This window comes from Babylonia areolata, chromosome 10 (assembly GCF_041734735.1).
Source record: "Babylonia areolata isolate BAREFJ2019XMU chromosome 10, ASM4173473v1, whole genome shotgun sequence".
NCBI classification, from domain to species: domain Eukaryota; kingdom Metazoa; phylum Mollusca; class Gastropoda; order Neogastropoda; family Buccinidae; genus Babylonia; species Babylonia areolata.
The window spans coordinates 20,343,977-20,362,627 of record NC_134885.1 but is presented as its reverse complement, the minus strand read 5'-3'; the positions used below and the strand labels follow the sequence as shown (position 1 = coordinate 20,362,627).

The window sequence follows — 18,651 nt, the reverse complement described above, 5'->3', positions numbered from 1 at the left end:
TCATCACTCAGCAAAGTACTGAACATTCATCACTCAGCAAAGTACTGAACATTCATCACTCAACATTCATCACTCAGCAAAGTACTGAACATTCATTACTCAGCAAATTACTGAGCATTCATCACTCACCAAATTACTGAACATTCATCACTCAACATTCATCACTCAGCAAAGTACTGAACATTCATCACTCAGCAAAGTACTGAACATTCATCACTCAGCAAAGTACTGAACATTCATCACTCAGCAAAGTACTGAACATTCATCACTCAACATTCATCACTCAGCAAATTACTTAACATTCATCACTCAGCAAAGTACTGAACATTCATCACTCACCAAATTACAAACATTCATCACTCACCAAATTACTGGACATTCATCACTTGCCAGTTCAAAAAACGTCAAATATCACTCACCAATACGTCCAAGTTTCATGACTTGCTAATTTATCACTTTGCAAATCTATTCAACCTGACATGAGCAAAGTATTGATAAGCTATATGGAAATGAATACTGTTCATTGCAATAAATGAACTCCAAAGAAATAATAAACCATTTTTGAAAATTACAACCTGAAAAACACTTTGCCATTAAAAAACGGTAGGCTCATATATACAAAAATGGGAAAACACAACACATCAGACAAACCAAAATGCACACACTCACAAGTGCACACACACACACACACACACAAGCACACACACCACAAACGCACTCTCCTCTCTCAGAAAACAGGCAGTCTCACAAACACAATGCACGTTTCAAAAAAGTCAGACAGACAATGCCAGATGACACAAGCAGTGCACTCACACTCCTCAGCGATGCTGTCTATTTTGTTCAGCCCTCCCTCTGTCTTGAAGTAGGACACAAACTGGTGGAGCGTCACACCAGCTGAGGTCTTCACTTTCTCTGGGATGTACTCTGATATGTCCAGGATCTTGGCTACGATGTGACGGAACACTGAAAGCGGAGGAGGAGGAGCAAGATATGAGAATACTTTACCATCTCTGAAAAAAATTGATTATGCATTTGCTGACAAAAAGGCAACATGTGCATTACTCCACAAAACACAAAGTTCAACCATGCTCCCACGTACCAGCAAATATACCCATTCATAGTAACCATTTGCCCAACACAGCAAAGGAGGAGGAATTTGGTTTTATGTCCTATCATTAATAGCGGTGATTACAAACATGCCCCTGACAAAACCACACATCAATTCAGCATTTTACACAGTATTTTTTTCATGCCAGACACCAAGTATGTCATGTATGTATTACACACACTGATGGAAACACTCTTATCTGCCCAGTGAATACTTGACCTTAAGGACTTTTTGATAAATAACAACAACACAGCAACACAGACATTTCATATATACTCTGTATTTGTACTGTGACATTTTCAATTAAGATACTGCTCAAACCAGTATACATTCCTGTCTGGGAGATGTTGCGAGCAAATGGTACCCACGCATGTTCATAATGACACACCAAATCCCCTACATACAAGATGAGACCCTGATACATACAGACATACACCTCTCATACACACATGCCAAAACATGAATGCAAAATAACTGTGTAATATGCAAACAATCTGTTACTCACCAAACACACACACAAACACAGACAGACAGACACACACACACACACACACAAACAAACACACACACACACTCACATACACACACTCACACTGACACACACACCTACAAACACAAAAAAACACAACAAAAAGAAAAAACAGAAAAACAAAAAAGCAAAACACAAATACACACACAAACCCCACTCTTCAACATTCCCACTGACCTCTAGAAGGAGAGATCTGGAAGCGGTCAGCGATGCGGAGGGCAAACTTGTGCTCCATGGTTTGCAGCAGGCGTTCTGGGTGGATGGACAGCAGACTGTGGTCTACACTGGTCACCCAGAATTCCCTCACTGCCTTGTCCTCCGTCAGCTCACTCAGCACTGGGGACACAACACAGCACACTGTCTTGTGATTTCTGATGGTGTTAATGTGACGTGTCTAGACTGCTACTACATGTATTACACACTCTCTTGTGATTACTGATGGTGTCATTGTGACATGCAACATTTACTACTACTACTATTATACACTCTCTTGTGATTACTTATGGTGTCATTGTGACGTATATAGACTATTACTATTACACACTGTCTTGTGATTACTGATGGTGTAATTGTGACGTATATAGACTGCTACTATTACACACTGTCTTGTGATTACTGATGGTGTTACTGTGACATGGACAGACTACTACTACTACTACTACACACTATCTAGTGATTACTGATGGTGTCATTGTGACATGTATCATTTACCACTACTATTACACACTCTTGTGATTATGTATGGTGTTACTGTGACATGTATATACTACTACTATTATGCATTCTCTTGTGATTACCGATATTGCTATTGTCGCATGTTTCGACTACTACCATTACTGCAACTAATGTACATTTGTACAGCACCATTTCTCTCAAAGAGCTCAGGGCGCTTTTGAAGTGAAGGTTAAAGGTCCCATAGCTTTTAATGGCCATTGAGGCAGTGAATTCACATCCACTGTGTCTAGAGCTTGGCATAGGAAGGCAGTGAATTCATATCCACTGTGTCTAGAGCTTGGCATAGGAAGGCAGAGTCCAATCCTTTCCTTCCACTGTTTTCATCTTCCCCAACCTAAGTTGGATACCCATTCATGTGTGGGTGGAGTGAGGAAAAAAAAAACCCAAAAAAACCAGAGTAAAGTTCCTTTCCCACAGACACAACACCATGCTGAAACAGGGCCTTGAACCCTGATCACTGGTGAACACTGGATCAGAAGTCCAACACCTTTAGAACCCATTCTGCTGTGTGCCTTCTTATTATTATCAATGGCCTTTATTGTGAGGTGTGTTAACTGCTACCACTAATGTACATCTGTATAGTACCCTTTCTCCCCAAGAACTCAGGGCACTCTACATGAAAGATAAAGTTACAGACTACATGAAGTACTCACGACCACTCTCTCTTTCTCTTTGTGCTTCCTCTCTCGCCCTCCCCCCTACCCCTCACCCCCACCCAGTCTCTCATAACTCATGCATGCAAAGTGAGTTAGGAGGCAATGGGCGGTGTTGTAGTAAAAAGACAATAAGCTTTTGAGAGGTTCAGAAAAGATGACATTTTAGTGAGGAGTGGAAGGCAGAGATGGCGAGAACACTTGCCAAGAGCAGCAGGCATGGGGTTTAAAAGAAAAACAAAAAGGACTAGGACACAAGCCTCACCAGCATGCAGGTTGATGTCTGTGCCGGCCTTTGCGATGGCCAGCAGACGCTGAAGGATGAAGCCCTGGCGCTGCAGTTTCTCCAGAGCGTAGAACTCCCGGCACTTCAGAGGACCAAAGTTGCCCAGGCTCTGTGCACAGTACAGGTGTTCCTTCGTCATTCATATCCTCTTTTCCTTGATGCCCAGAATTTTGGGACATTTTGTTTGCTATATTTCAATGATGATGAATTGGTGATGGGGTAATGACGATGCTGCTATGGAGGGGGTCAGGGGGGTGGGGTGGGGGGCTGCAGGGAGGTCCATCTAGCTTTGAGTCCACTTGACAAGCCTGTACACTTATCCCAGTATTAACCCCTGAAAACGGAGTACAGCTGCCTACATGGCTGTGTAGAAATGGTTATACACATGGAGCCCACCTGTGTACATACGAATGAATGTGGGAGTTGCAGCCCATGAAAGAAAAGATCCCAGCATTTACCAGGCTAAGATACAGAGACCTGCAGTGTTGGTCAGGAAATCAGAGCAACACTCCCAAAGATGCATCAGTGAAGCGCATGACCCTTTACTGTGTGGCCCTGTCCTTACAATTTGAGTTGACAGCGCAATGAACTCTGGGAAGATGTCAGCAACTGGCTGAAAACCCCCATCTCTGATGGGGCTTGAACCTGCAGACATCAGTCTGCATCACAGACCACTTCACTATTGTGGCTGGTGAGTAAGGTTAAACATAGGAATTTGGAATTTAACTTTTATCTTATTCAAAAAATTAATTGATCACACAGGCATAAAAGGTCCATTCATAGTCAAAAACTGACCTTGGACACAAGAATACCAAAGACAAGGAAATATAAAAAGAATCAAATGAAAATAACAGATTTTTAATGAATACAATAATCTACAGGAGATAACTGCATGAATACAAAAGGATACATGCATACAACTATACATACATTTAAACATACAGACAGGCACACAACTATATACACATCTAAATACACAGACAAACAGACAGGCAAACAGACAAGTAGACAACCAATAGTACATACATAGATTTGTCTGGGTGCTAATCTTTCAGATGATATGATAAACTGGGATCCTGTGTGCAGCATGCACTTAGCACATGTAAAAGAATCCGCAACAACAAAAGGGTTGTCAATAACAAAATTCTATTTTGATAGTAAATACACTTGCAGACAACTGTGACAATACATTCTACCCTGGGAGAGCAGTATGAATTTCACACAGAGAAATCTGTTGTGATAAACGGTAATACAACACACACTACACACACACACACACTCACCTCCAGAAGCCAATCACAGTAGGCCAGGTGAAAGAGGAGTGCAGTGTCCACCTGTTCGTTGCCTGTGGAGGGTGGCACGGGGCTGGACCCCAGGCTGGATCCCAGCTGAGTGTCCTCACTCAACCGCTGAGCCAGGGACTCGATCCCCGAGTCTCCTGTTTTGGCTGTTGACTCTGGGCTGGACAGGATCTGGTCCAGGCTGATCTTCCTACTGGCCCTGGAATGCGAATTTTTTTTTTTTTTTCTTAATAAATGCAAATCCACTTTGTATGAATCACAACAGGGCTTGGTGGCACAAGCGATCTTAGCAGCACTGTTTGCTTAGTGTAAAGAATCTTCATAATCAGCATACAGGTGTAAAAATTTTTTTTTTTTTTTTTTAAGCGAAAGGAAAAAAGAATGTACAATTTGACAAGTACAAAGTTTAGGTGTAAAAAAAAAAAAAAAAAAAAAAGTAAAGGAAAAAAGATTTTCCAATCTGACAGGTACAAAACTTACACATGGGGCAGAAAAAGCAAAGGAAAAATATTTTACAACCTAACAAGTACAAAGCTTAGGTGTAAAAAAGAAGTACAGGAAAATATATCTTCCAGCCTTGAAGGTACAAAACTTAAACAAGGGACTGTAAAAAGCAAAGGAAAAAGGATTTTACAATTTGACAAGTACCAAGTGAAGGTGTAAAAAGAAAAAAGAAAAAAAAAGTGGAAAAAGAATTCAGGAAAAATGAATTTCCAATCTGACAGGTACAAAACTTACACAAGGGACCAAAAAAAATAAAATAAAAAAAAGGAAAGGAAAAAAGATATTACAATTTGACAAGTACCAAGTTTTGGGGTATTAAAAAAGAAAAAAAAAGAACAGGAAAAATTTTTTTTCAATCTGACAAGTAGAAAACTCACACTGGGGACTGGTCAATGTCGTCTGGGGAGTCTTCAGTGTTGAGGAAGTCAAAGGCCTCCAGAGCACTTTCTATCGACACACTGATGCTGGATGAACGGGAGCTGCACCGCGAACCCCTCGACTGCTTCTGTGGGCAGGCAAAAAAAACAACCCCAAAAAACCACATAAATACTTTTGAGTCTCTTGACTGCTTCTGTGGCAAAAACAACAACATATACACCTGTAAATCTCTCTACTGCTTCTGTGGACAGGGAAAAAACAACAAAATTGTGAACCTTTCTACTGCTTTTGTGGACAGGAAAACAACAAAACATTGTGAATGTCTCTACTGCTTCTGTGGGCAAAGAAAAAAAACAACAACACTGTGAACCTTTCAACTGCTTCTGTGGGCGGTGAAAAACACAAAACATTGTGAACCTTTCTACTGCTTCTGTGGACGGAAAAAAAACCCAAAACATTGTGAACCTTTCAACTGCTTCTGTGGGGGGGGAAAAACACAAAACACTGTAAACCTTTCAACTGCTTCTGTGGGCAGGGAAAAAACAACAAAATTGTGAACCTTTCTACTGCTTTTGTGGACAGGAAAACAACAAAACATTGTGAATGTCTCTACTGCTTCTGTGGGCAAAGAAAAAAAAAAACAACACTGTGAACCTTTCAACTGCTTCTGTGGGCGGTGAAAAACACAAAACATTGTGAACCTTTCTACTGCTTCTGTGGACGGAAAAAAACACCAAAACATTGTGAACCTTTCAACTGCTTCTGTGGGCGGGGAAAAACACAAAACACTGTGAACCTTTCAACTGCTTCTGTGGGCAGGGAAAAACACAAAACACTGTGAATCTTTCAACTACTTCTGTGGACAGAAAATAAAACAAACAAACACTGTGAACCTTTCTACTGCCTCTGTGGACAGAAAATAAAACAAAGATTGCGAACCTTTCTACTGCCTCTGTGGACAGAAAATAAAACAAACAAACATTGTGAACCTTTCTACTGCCTCTGTGGACAGAAAATAAAACAAACATTGTGAACCTTTCTACTGCCTCTGTGGACAGAAAATAAAACAAACATTGTGAACCTTTCTACTGCCTCTGTGGGCAGAAAATAAAACAAACATTGTGAACCTTTCTACTGCCTCTGTGGACAGAAAATAAAACAAACAAACACTGTGAACCTTTCTACTGCCTCTGTGGACAGAAAATAAAACAAACATTGCGAACCTTTCTACTGCCTCTGTGGACAGAAAATAAAACAAACAAACATTGTGAACCTTTCTACTGCCTCTGTGGACAGAAAATAAAACAAACATTGTGAACCTTTCTACTGCCTCTGTGGACAGAAAATAAAACAAACAAACATTGTGAACCTTTCTACTGCCTCTGTGGACAGAAAATAAAACAAACATTGTGAACCTTTCTACTGCCTCTGTGGGCAGAAAATAAAACAAACATTGTGAACCTTTCTACTGCCTCTGTGGACAGAAAATAAAACAAACAAACACTGTGAACCTTTCTACTGCCTCTGTGGACAGAAAATAAAACAAACATTGCGAACCTTTCTACTGCCTCTGTGGACAGAAAATAAAACAAACAAACATTGTGAACCTTTCTACTGCCTCTGTGGACAGAAAATAAAACAAACATTGTGAACCTTTCTACTGCCTCTGTGGGCAGAAAATAAAACAAACATTGTGAACCTTTCTACTGCCTCTGTGGACAGAAAATAAAACAAACAAACATTGTGAACCTTTCTACTGCCTCTGTGGGCAGAAAATAAAACAAAGAAACAAACATTGTGAACCTTTCTACTGCCTCTGTGGACAGGAAAAAAAAAGAAAAAAACATTCTGAACCTTTCTACTGCTTCTGTGGGTAGGAGAAAAAAAAAGAACACATATACACTTGTGAACCTTTCTACTGCTTCTGTGGACAAGAAAAAAACCCCATCATACAACCTTTCAAAGCTGCCAATAATCATTACAGAGATTACAATCTGACAGGCACAAAACTACTAACTTTCAGAACAACTGGATAATTAAAACCTCCGGATTAAAAGTAACATTTACACTATGAATTGTTTGTCTGAATCAATAACAAATTTTAACCATTTGCATATTACACTAAACTTTTGTTTCCATCAGTCTGACTTGAAACACACACACACACACACACACACACAGAGAGAGAGAGAGAGAGAGAGAGAGAGAGAGAGAGAGAGAGAGAGAGAGAGAGAGAAGATTAACCTATCACCCATTTGAATGACTAAATGCTCAGTTTGATTTTCCAATCAAACTTGGGAGAAAGAGTCAGACCAGAAATTGAACCCAGACCCTCACAGACACAGTACTGGCAGGAAAGCATCTTAAACATTCTGCCATCTTCCTCCATGCACAATATATAAGAAACATATAAGAAATACATCATCATACATATTACTATGTCTGGTACATGTATGACCAGTTTTTGTTGTATTTACTGTGGTGATGTTTTTGGGGGGAAGTAGTGTCTGGGAGACTTTCCTTCTTTGAACACAACAACCCACAACACATCCCTCCTTTTGAAACACATTGACTCACCACCCACACCACTCACCCTGACACCAGATTAACACACCACACCACACCACTCACCCTGACAACAGATTAACACACCACTCACCCTGACAACAGATTAACAGATTAACTCACCACACCAATCATCCTGACAATAAACTAACTCACCACACCACACCACACCACACCCCTCACCCTGACAATAGACTAACTCACCACACCACACCACACCACACCCCTCACCCTGACAATAGACTAACTCACCACACCACACCACACCAAACCCCTCACCCTGACAAAAGACTCCAGGGCGGCCACAGTCTCCTCCAGGACCTGCAGCTCATTATACTGGCCGCGGAAGTCCTCCAGGGAGGTGTTGAGGCTGAAGAGGGCCTCCTCCACACTGCCCGCCTCCTCCCGCCACGTGCTGTAGCTCTGCGCCAGGGTCCCTGGCAGCTGGGGGGAGGATGAGGCCAAGGATGACGATGATGAGGTGGGCAGCATTGAGGAGGATGACAGCCCCCCTGGGGAGTGCATCATGGAGCTGCCGATGCCCAGGAAGGACCCCTGGAGGAATGGAATTATAATTTTTTTTTTTTTTTTTTTTTTTTTTTTTTTTTGGGGGGGGGGGTATTTTTTGTTGCTGTTGCTGTTGATACATATGCTGATTTTGTGTGTGTGTGTGTGTGTGTTTGTGTGTGTGCGCAATATGCATGTTTCAGCTCCATTTTCTCAAGGACACGCCAATGCGTTCAGACAAATTCATATACGCTACACCACATCTGCTAGGCAGATGCCCAACCAGCAGCATAACCCAATGTGCTAGTCAGGCCTTGAGCGCATGCATATATATATATTTGTGTACCTATTTGAGTGGATTTCTTCCACAGAGGACAACACTTCATCATTATACATATAACTATGTCTGGTGTGTGTATCACCATTTTTCATCGTATGTATTGTGGTGGTATTTTGGGGGGAAGTAGTGTCTGGGAGAGAATGTAACTACAGCCAACAGGATAAAGAAAAAGGAAATGTGTCATATATACAACACTCCAAAAATATTCAGTAAAACACCTGTTTTAACAAAAGCAGTTCCAGAACATCATAACTGACAGCTAAAACTCCACTGATTAACACACACACACACACATATACATATATATATTTTTGTTGTTGTTGTTGTTGTTGCTGTTTTTTTCTAATTTCTTCACTCTTTCTTTTTTTTCTTCTTTCCGTCTTTTTAAATACACTACACTGAGAACCGTCCTCTTCCACACTTATTTATCATGAAAAAACCAAAACCAAAAAACACCTCCACACCCCCACTACACTAACTGACCTGTGACAGAGGCCTGTGGGAGGAGACAGGCGTGGCCTGGGTGGACGAAGACTGGGGGCTGTAACTGAGGCGGTGGTCCCCCCCTGCGGTGGTGGTAATGGGCCCCCCCGGGCCCCTGAGGCCCATGTTGGGGGAGGCGTGGGCGCTGTGCTGCTGCAGGGAAGGGGAGGAGCTGAAGGCGTAAGTGTCGTCCCGGGCACGCTGCAGGCCCCCACCAGGTTGCAAGGGAGTGGAGAACCGCCGCTCAGGGCCGTGCAGGTCACTGTAGCTTCCAGACTGGCAAGGACAGGAGACACAGGAGGAGGAGAAGTTAACATGGGGTGCCTTGGCAGTGAAAGAAGAAACAGGAGAAGTTAACATGGGGTGCCTTGGCAGTGAAAGAAGAAACAGGAGAAGTTAACATGGGGTGCCTTGGCAGTGAAAGAAGAAACAGGAGAAGTTAACATGGGGTGCCTTGGCAGTGAAAGAAGAAACAGGAGAAGTTAACATGGGGTGCCTTGGCAGTGAAAAAGAAACAGCAGAGGAGAAGTTAACATGGGGTGCCTTGGCAGTGAAAGAAGAAACAGGAGGAGAAGTTAACATGGGGTGCCTTGGCAGTGAAAGAAGAAACAGGAGGAGAAGTTAACATGGGGTGCCTTGGCAGTGAAAGAAGACAGAGGAGGAGGAGAAGTTAACATGGGGTGCCTTGGCAGTGAAAAAGAAACAGGAGGAGAAGTTAACATGAGGTGCCTTGGCAGTGAAAGAAGAAACAGGAAGAGAAGTTAACATGGGGTGCCTTGGCAGTGAAAGAAGACAGAGGAGGAGGAGAAGTTAACAAGGGGTGCCTTGGCAGTGAAAGAAGAAACAGGAGGAGAAGTTAACATGAGGTGCCTTGGCAGTGAAAGAAGAAACAGGAGGAGAAGTTAACATGGGGTGCCTTGGCAGTGAAAGAAGAAACAGGAGGAGAAGTTAACATGAGGTGCCTTGGCAGTGAAAGAAGAAACAGGAAGAGAAGTTAACATGGGGTGCCTTGGCAGTGAAAGAAGACAGAGGAGGAGGAGAAGTTAACATGGGGTGCCTTGGCAGTGAAAGAAGAAACAGGAGGAGGAAAAGTTAACACTACTCAACAAATCTCATGTCTCTCGAAAAACATGGCCAAACCAGCAAGGCTGGAGAAGGCACAAGCACTACTCACCAGGTGTCCGTTGAGGGCCAGCACTGACACAGGTCTGCGACGGGGACCTTGCTGTCTGGTTGGGGGAGGCTGGAAGTACGTCACTGTCTCATCCATGCCTTCCAGTGGACTGAAAAACAGCCATCCTTAGTCATTATCATGGTTACATTGGAGGACTTGGGACGGGGGCAGGGAGAGGAATTAACCATACTTTGATGGGAGATGTGGGGAGAAAGAGGAATCAATAATCATTCTTAGATGAAGAAATGAATAAATAATCACGGTTTGGAATGGATGGGGCAAGGAGAAAGTGGGTTAAAGCATTTTAAGCATGCATTAAAAAAAAAAAAAAAAAAAAAAAAAAAAAAAAAAGCCACCATTTTTGAAGTCTTACTTCTTCTTCGTTCGTGGGCTGCAACTCCCACGTTCACTCATATGTACATGAGTGGGCTTTTATATGCATGACTGTTTTTACCCTGCCATGTAGGCAGCCATACACCATTTTCAGGGGTATGAAGTCTTATGATCTACCCAAAAGCAAACTCTCACACTCACAACTGCACACATGCAAATACGCACAAGCATACACACACACACACACAAACACACACACACATACCACACACACACACACACAAATACACACGAACACACACTCACACACGTGCATACACACACGCACACACCCACAAACCACCCACAGACTCACTTCCAAGTGATGACAATGCTGAGTTTGAGGGAGCCGTTAAAGTTGATGCTGATGGTCATGAGCTGGGGGTTGGCAGAGAACAGGTCCTTCACCTCACAGTTCTTCTGACCCAGCAGCACACTCTTGAAACTCCTCACCTCCAGGGCCTGAGGTACACAGCATGCAAGGACGCACACACACACACACACATACGCACGGACACACACACACATATATACACACACAAACATGCACACACACACACACACACACACACACAAACATGCACACACACACGTGCGCGCACACACACACACACACACACACACACAAGCATGCACACACACACATACACACACACAAGCATGCACGCACACACAGACACAGACACACAAACATGCACACACACACACAAACACGCACACACACACACACACACATTTATTACCGTTGCTTATAGCCCAGCCAACCACACAGTGCCATATCTGGGCTGGAAACTTTGTCAATATTGATCTCACAGAACTTGATTGAAGAAAAAAAAAGAAAGAAAAAAAATGGATGGAAAAGAAAATCAGGTGCAAGTACAGTGATATCCATGTGATTAAAACCTATGGCATGCCTCTGACATTGACCATTCTGTCATTTTGTCCCCACACTATTCCCCCTACCACACACAATGACAACCCTCCAAACACACACACACAGACACACACACAAGTCCCCCCACCAAACACACACACAACACAAACAACCCCCACACCCACACTATTCCCCCCACAACACACAAAACACAAACAACCTCCACATCCATTAAAACAACCCCCACACCCACACTATTCCCCCCACAACACACAAAACACAAACAACCTCCACATCCATTAAAACAATCCCCACCACACACACAACACAAACAACCCCTACACCCACAATGTTCCCCCCACCACACACAAAACACAAAAAAAACCCACACCCACACTATCCCCCCCACCACACACACAACACACACAAAACATCCCTCACGTCCATACAATTCCCCCCAGTACACACACACAACACAAAACATCCCCTACACCCATATTATTTTATCCCCACCACACAAACAACACACAAAGCATCCTTTACACCCACACTATTCCTCCCTCTACACACAACACACTATCCCCCCCCCCTCCCCATAACCCCTCCACAACACCCCCCCCCCTCCCCCCCGCCCAACACACACAACACACATACACAAATCCCCCTCCTCACCTTGATGATGAGAATCTCCCCGACCAGACACTTGAAGGTGAATTCGGGGACGTCCCACCTCTGCGTGCTGTTCTTCTCGATGCGCCCTTTGGTCTTCCACTTCTGGGGCCCGTGCCGGATGGTCACCTCAAACACGTCCCCCGGACACAGGCGTGCAAACCCCGCCATACCTGCAAGAGGGCACAGACAGCATGAATTGTATTTTTGATGGACAAAATCTTCATTCCTAAGAATACTGTGTGATAATTTTAAACTAAGTTATTAAACCAAGTTAAAGAACCCCCCAAACATTTCAACAAGCAAATGCTTCAGAGGCACAAAGTTAGATGCAAAAAACAAACAAAAAACAACGGTAAGATATTGGAATCTTCTCAAACCAATTACCTGTGGTTTGTCAAAAACTGAAATTTCTTTAGAAAATAATTAGATATAGAAATTAATGTTTAAAATCTGTCAGATGTGTTGTCTAAAAATACAAACAGCCCTGTTCCACCATTTACAGAAATATAGACATTTAAGAAAAATGAAAATGACTCTTTTAAATTTTGAACATTAAAATGCTGAATGAATAGTACCCTTGTTTCTGTTCTAATAAGCGCGAGTGGAGAAACAACAAACATACAAAAAAATAACAATTACAATCTGACTCTGGGAATGGATATTTCTCTTCAGCAAATCTGAATGTTACACACACACACACACACACACACAAAAGAGGACACTGTTTACCTTTCAGTTTACAGTTGAATGTTCCACACATGTTCTCCAGCTGGGCCTCAATGGCACACAGTGTCTGTTGTAGATACACACACACACACACACACACACACACACATCATTAACACTATGTTCATGACCAGTGTGTCCTATACTGTGCAGAAAAAAAGGATAAAAAGTGTGAAAACGGGATTCCAAAGGGAAAACTACCATAATATCATAATACAATGAACACATAGCAAAATAATACATCAACTGAAACACACACACACACACACACACAAAATAAAAACATTCACACACACACACACACACACACACACACGATAGAGCTGAAACAAAACAAGCAGAAAAAGGGTATGTTTTCTAAGAGTGAAAACAACAAGGAAAGGACAAAGATCATTTGCAAAGAGAAGTTATCAATGGTCTATAATGAGAATCCACTTGCATGATATGTCATTCAAGGCCAACATGTGCAAAATAATATATAAAAAAAAAAAAAACACACACACAAAAACCACCATGTATTATTACCTGGGCGCACTCTTCGTAGCCGTACTTGACGTTGGTCAAAGAGTCTTTGCTGTTTCGTGGGGCCGTGGAATAGGCCTTGGCCATGGCTCGAGCCCCTGTCCAAACACCCTCTGCTTGAAACTCATGGTTATTTTCTATCATGCTGGTACTAAGTAACTAAACTGTCCAAGGAAATGTTGCACCTGTGCTCCATGATTCTACCTTGTGTATATTATGAAAAGAAAAAAAGAAAGATATAAAAAATAAAAATACTGTAACTCATAATAAGCTGCGGTGTGTATTGAAGAATGACATTGCTCCTGCTGTATCAAGAATTTAACTCTGGTGGCTTATCTGTTGTTTGTAGTGGTTGTTGTTTCTTCTTTTTTTCTTTCTTTTGTTTTCTTGTGGGCACATTAATGAAGATGAAGAAAAAATTACACACTAGCCATTTTCAATAACAGATTTTGTTACTTCAGTAATGATATGACTGTAGTTTCTGGCATCATTTCTGTGCACCTCTTCATTGATTTAATGCAAGATATGCTGCAATAGCTTCAAGTTCTGTTACATTTGTCTGACTTCTGTTCTGTTACATTTGTCTAGCTTATAGTAACTTAAATTTTGTTGTTGGATTTGAACAATTTTAACATAAATACTCAAAGAACATACCTTCCAAGAGTTTCTGATGCACCAAATAGCAGTCATGGAGTTCATCAATCTGAAACAACAATAAACCAGTGGCTTTTGTTATTTTGAAAGAGAGAGACAGACAGACAGACAGACAGAGACAGAAACAGAGAGACAGACAGACAGGCAGACAGAGAGACAGAGATAGAGACAGTGAGAGTGACAAAGAAAGATGCTGATTTGGATCATGCCAAACCCTTCTTTCAAAAAACATGTCTTAAAATCTCAAAACGAAGTGCAGAGCAATTGTTTCTTATTATTATCACAAGTAAGTAGTAAAGTGGTGATGAAGATAGGGAAAATTTGAAACCTTGACAGATCAAAATTATGATTATGAAACAATGAAATGCCAATCAATGTCAGCTGTTCAATAATTGTTCTGTTTCAAGCACACCATATTTACAGTTTGACAAAAACTTGTTTCTCATGGTGAACAAAAACATTATTTGGATTTATATATAAGTACTGGTAATCCTACCCTCTCTCCCCCATCCACAGAATTTTAGGTTTTGTTTTCAGCAATAATCACAAGTACGCCATTGTACATGTGTATATGTGTGCCTCTGAGTGGGGGTTTGGGGTGGGAGGAGTGTGTATCTGTGTGTCATCTGTCCTTGTGTCTGTGTATGTATGAGCATGTGCTTGTGTGTGTGTGTGTGTGTGTGTGTGTGTGTGTGTGTGTGCATTATCATATGCATGCCCTTTCCTCACTCTCTCACACTCACAGCATCTTCAATATCCTATGAGAAAAGTTGAAAAACAATACCTTTGCAAGATGGAATTCTAGCTTCTTCAAGTACCGCTCAGCTGACTTGATTTGCTGTAAAGATCCAGACATTAATTTTGATTAAGGCATCAATATGAATAAAGTGTAGAAAAAAAGTCAAGAATGTAGGAATACAGAGAAATAATGAAAAGACGGAAAGACAGAGACAGTGAGAGAAAGAGTGTGTGAGAGACAGAGAAAGTGAGACAGACGTAGGGAGGTTGGGGGGGGGGGGGAGAAAAAAAGGAAGAGAAAAAAACCAACAGCACTCTGAACAGAAAAAACAACAAAAGTACTCTACAATGAAGCAGCAGATAAACAAAAAATGAAGAAGAAGAAAAAAAGAATCATTTAATTCACTGTAACCACTTCTGTGTTTATACATTCCTTCCTTGGTTGTGACATTTTGAGCTTATTGGAGACACAAAACTATGTGAATCATACACTGACAAAAAAACAATGCTGATTTTGTCATCAAACACACACACACACACACACACACACACACACACACACACACACACACACACACACAAACTGAAACAAAACAAACTGTGAATAATCAATGATATCATGAAATCTATATAAACTCTCCCAATGCTTGACACTTAAAAAAAAAAGTATAATCATAACAGTTCACAACAGTATGCCAATCAAACCCATCCTCTTCACTGCTTTATTTACATAGAAAAGAAAAAGGTATCATGCTATAGACAAATGACTGTGATGAAAAACAGATATTTCTACTGATATTCAATAAAAACTTAACTTTACCAACCACCACAATATTAACCTTAACACACACACACACACACACACACACACACACACACACACATTAAACCACATCCAATTAAAAGTACACACACACACACACACACACACACACACACACATTAAACCACATCCAATTAAAAGTGCACATTACATTTTAATTTTTACGCTTTGGTTCATGAAAGTAACAGTTGTACAAATAGAATGGCACATAATTCCAATATGAATGGAAAATGATGGTTAGTGCAGCTGGAAAATTGTTGTTTTTTGTTTTCTTCTTTTAAAGAAAGCAATAATGCATTAACATGTACTGTAATGATACTGTAATGAAGAAATTTAACAATTAAATGAGTGCAGAACATCCAAATTAAAGTAATGGAAAGAAAATGGCACAAGATTAATCACATATAACAAAGTATTTAATTCACAAAACCAGAAATGCTCAACATATTTTCCAAATTTTCATTATCTCTGTTCATAAATCATCAGCACAGTGGGACAGACAACATCACAATCAACGACAGCATCTATTTCACCACAAAAACAACAGTCTCATGAATCTGGAAAGGATGAAAAACCATAGACAAAACTCATTCAGAAACAGTACAGGATAAATCAGAAGGCTAAACAAACAAATAGACAAGGCAAAATCAACAGAAGAACACCAAAATAATACAAAGAACACACACACACACACACACACACACACACACACACACACTGAAGAAAATTCAGTACACTCAGGGCACATCACAAATGCAAACCTATTCAATGTACTAAATTCATGCAGTCAAGTCCCTTGACCATTTCACCATTTCTGCCCTCATGTTCAACAACTAATCAACTGATACTGTTCAAAAGAATAATGCATGAGGTGGGTCCAAAAAATGAGACAGAAAAAAAGAGAGAGTAAAGAGAGTTGAGAGAGGGACAGACAAAGACAGACAGAAAACTGGGAAAGATAAGTAATCAACTGCCTATTCTTAAACACACAACTAAATTATAACTATGGCTCTTCTGCACCTGACAGACTGGCAAAATAAAGCAACAAAAGCTCTACCTTTAACCTAATGCATGCATTCAACATCTCCCATTTTCACAGCAAACTGAACGGAATTATTGAAACACACTGACTGCTGGTTTAATGAATAAAACGTCTACGACCGGGTTTGATGTACAAGCATGAGATGGTAGAGTTATGACAGCCATAAGGGGAAAAAACAACAACAGAGAGATAAACTTGACACTGTGTCATTAGTTGTTAGGGTCTATTGATAAGGGGGTATTTAGGCAAGAAAGGGGAAGAGAGAGAGAGAGACAGAGGAAGTTAAAGAGAGACAGAGAAGAAGAAAGGGAGAGGGGTGAGCAAGTCAATGAGATAGATCATCTAAGATCAAAAGTGCAAAATATTCATGCATACAATGATACAAACATGTATAATGTATCTTTTTAAAAATCTGACATGCTCAGGGCGTCACTGAGTGTTTAATTCCCTCTGTTCCACCTGCCATCCCCTGAGTATCAAGGTTCAAATCAGATCACCCACAGTCTCAATGCAACCTTTAGTTTACAGTACACAATCCATGCATTCTGTATTGTATTGTAATTTGTATTGTATTGTATTGTACATGTGTGTGTGTGTGTGTGTGTGTGTGTGTGTGTGAGTATATGTGTGTGTGTGTGTGCATTTGTGAAGGAACCTGTCCACAGGTAATACGGACATTTTCTCTCTCTGTGTGTGTGTGTGTGTGTGTGTGTGTGTGTGTGTTGTGTTGTGTGTGAGTTTGTGGGGGAGGGGGTGCGGTTTTAAAATCATCTAAAAATCATCACTGAAATCTCCCAGTCAGGGTTATGGACTGAAGGTGGACTGAAGGTTTACCTGTGAAGCTACTGATTCTCTTATCAATAAAATACAAATGAACTTGCTATTTTCAAATACTATGTCTTCATATTCTGCTCCATAAAATAGAACCAACAGAGGATCAACACACAGAAATATCTTTTAAAAAAGTTTTAAGAAGTGCGCTGAAACAAACATGCAAAAAACATTCAGGAGAACATGCAACTTTGTTTCAGCAGTTGTTGAACACACACAGGAGAACATGCAGCTTTGTTTCAGCAGTCATTGAACATGCAAATATTCATTTCAGCAATCAGTACACTTGAAGTGCTGACAAAGAAAACAAAATTATGGCATTCTGTGCATACCTTGTCCGTTTCAAGAACTTTCCCCTATGTGAACGCAACATTAAACAGAAAAGCATTAGGTTGTGCCTTCACAGTGTTAAGGCCTTGATGACAATAATGATGGCAATTAATTATATACAACATTAACACACCAGAACTGTGCAATTAATTAAACAACACATCTGGACATCATAATTGTAAATATCAACCCATAGAATATGGATCTACAATAAGGGTCTATATGGTAGTTTAAATAACATGGAGAAAAAGAACATGCACAAACACACTACCACACACCCTACCACAGATATACAACAGTCATTTTCCTCTAATGTCATTTATTCACAACCATTCATTCATCTGCTTTTAGTTTGCTTGTTTGTATATTTATCTAGCTATCATTTTGCAATTACACCTTTGTCATGTATTCCAATTGTGAGCTGAGTGTAAGTGTGTGTGTATGTGTGCACACGTGTGTATTTGTCAGTCTTCCGCACTGTATTACATTTCCCTCTCTCCAGCC

General features: G+C 40.9%; 1 protein-coding gene across 6 annotated transcripts in view; it reads right to left on the bottom strand.

The window, feature by feature from the left end:
- The window catches only part of LOC143286873 (rho family-interacting cell polarization regulator 2-like), a 115,234-nt gene that overhangs the window by 15,166 nt on the left and 81,417 nt on the right, over window positions 1-18,651 (bottom strand). For 5 of the 6 annotated variants that reach the window (XM_076594771.1, XM_076594770.1, XM_076594768.1 and 2 more), the window contains 15 exons: window positions 18,150-18,173; window positions 15,168-15,221; window positions 14,384-14,432; window positions 13,733-13,827; window positions 13,211-13,274; window positions 12,482-12,651; window positions 11,252-11,397; window positions 10,564-10,672; window positions 9,390-9,665; window positions 8,339-8,614; window positions 5,494-5,621; window positions 4,595-4,811; window positions 3,291-3,420; window positions 1,815-1,973; window positions 814-963 (listed from right to left, as the gene is read on the bottom strand). In XM_076594771.1, the coding sequence (XP_076450886.1) occupies window positions 814-963; window positions 1,815-1,973; window positions 3,291-3,420; window positions 4,595-4,811; window positions 5,494-5,621; window positions 8,339-8,614; window positions 9,390-9,665; window positions 10,564-10,672; window positions 11,252-11,397; window positions 12,482-12,651; window positions 13,211-13,274; window positions 13,733-13,827; window positions 14,384-14,432; window positions 15,168-15,221; window positions 18,150-18,173 (2,047 nt within the window). The remainder of the gene's footprint in view (window positions 1-813; window positions 964-1,814; window positions 1,974-3,290; window positions 3,421-4,594; window positions 4,812-5,493; window positions 5,622-8,338; window positions 8,615-9,389; window positions 9,666-10,563; window positions 10,673-11,251; window positions 11,398-12,481; window positions 12,652-13,210; window positions 13,275-13,732; window positions 13,828-14,383; window positions 14,433-15,167; window positions 15,222-18,149; window positions 18,174-18,651) is intronic. The other variant, XM_076594769.1, reaches the window with a different exon arrangement.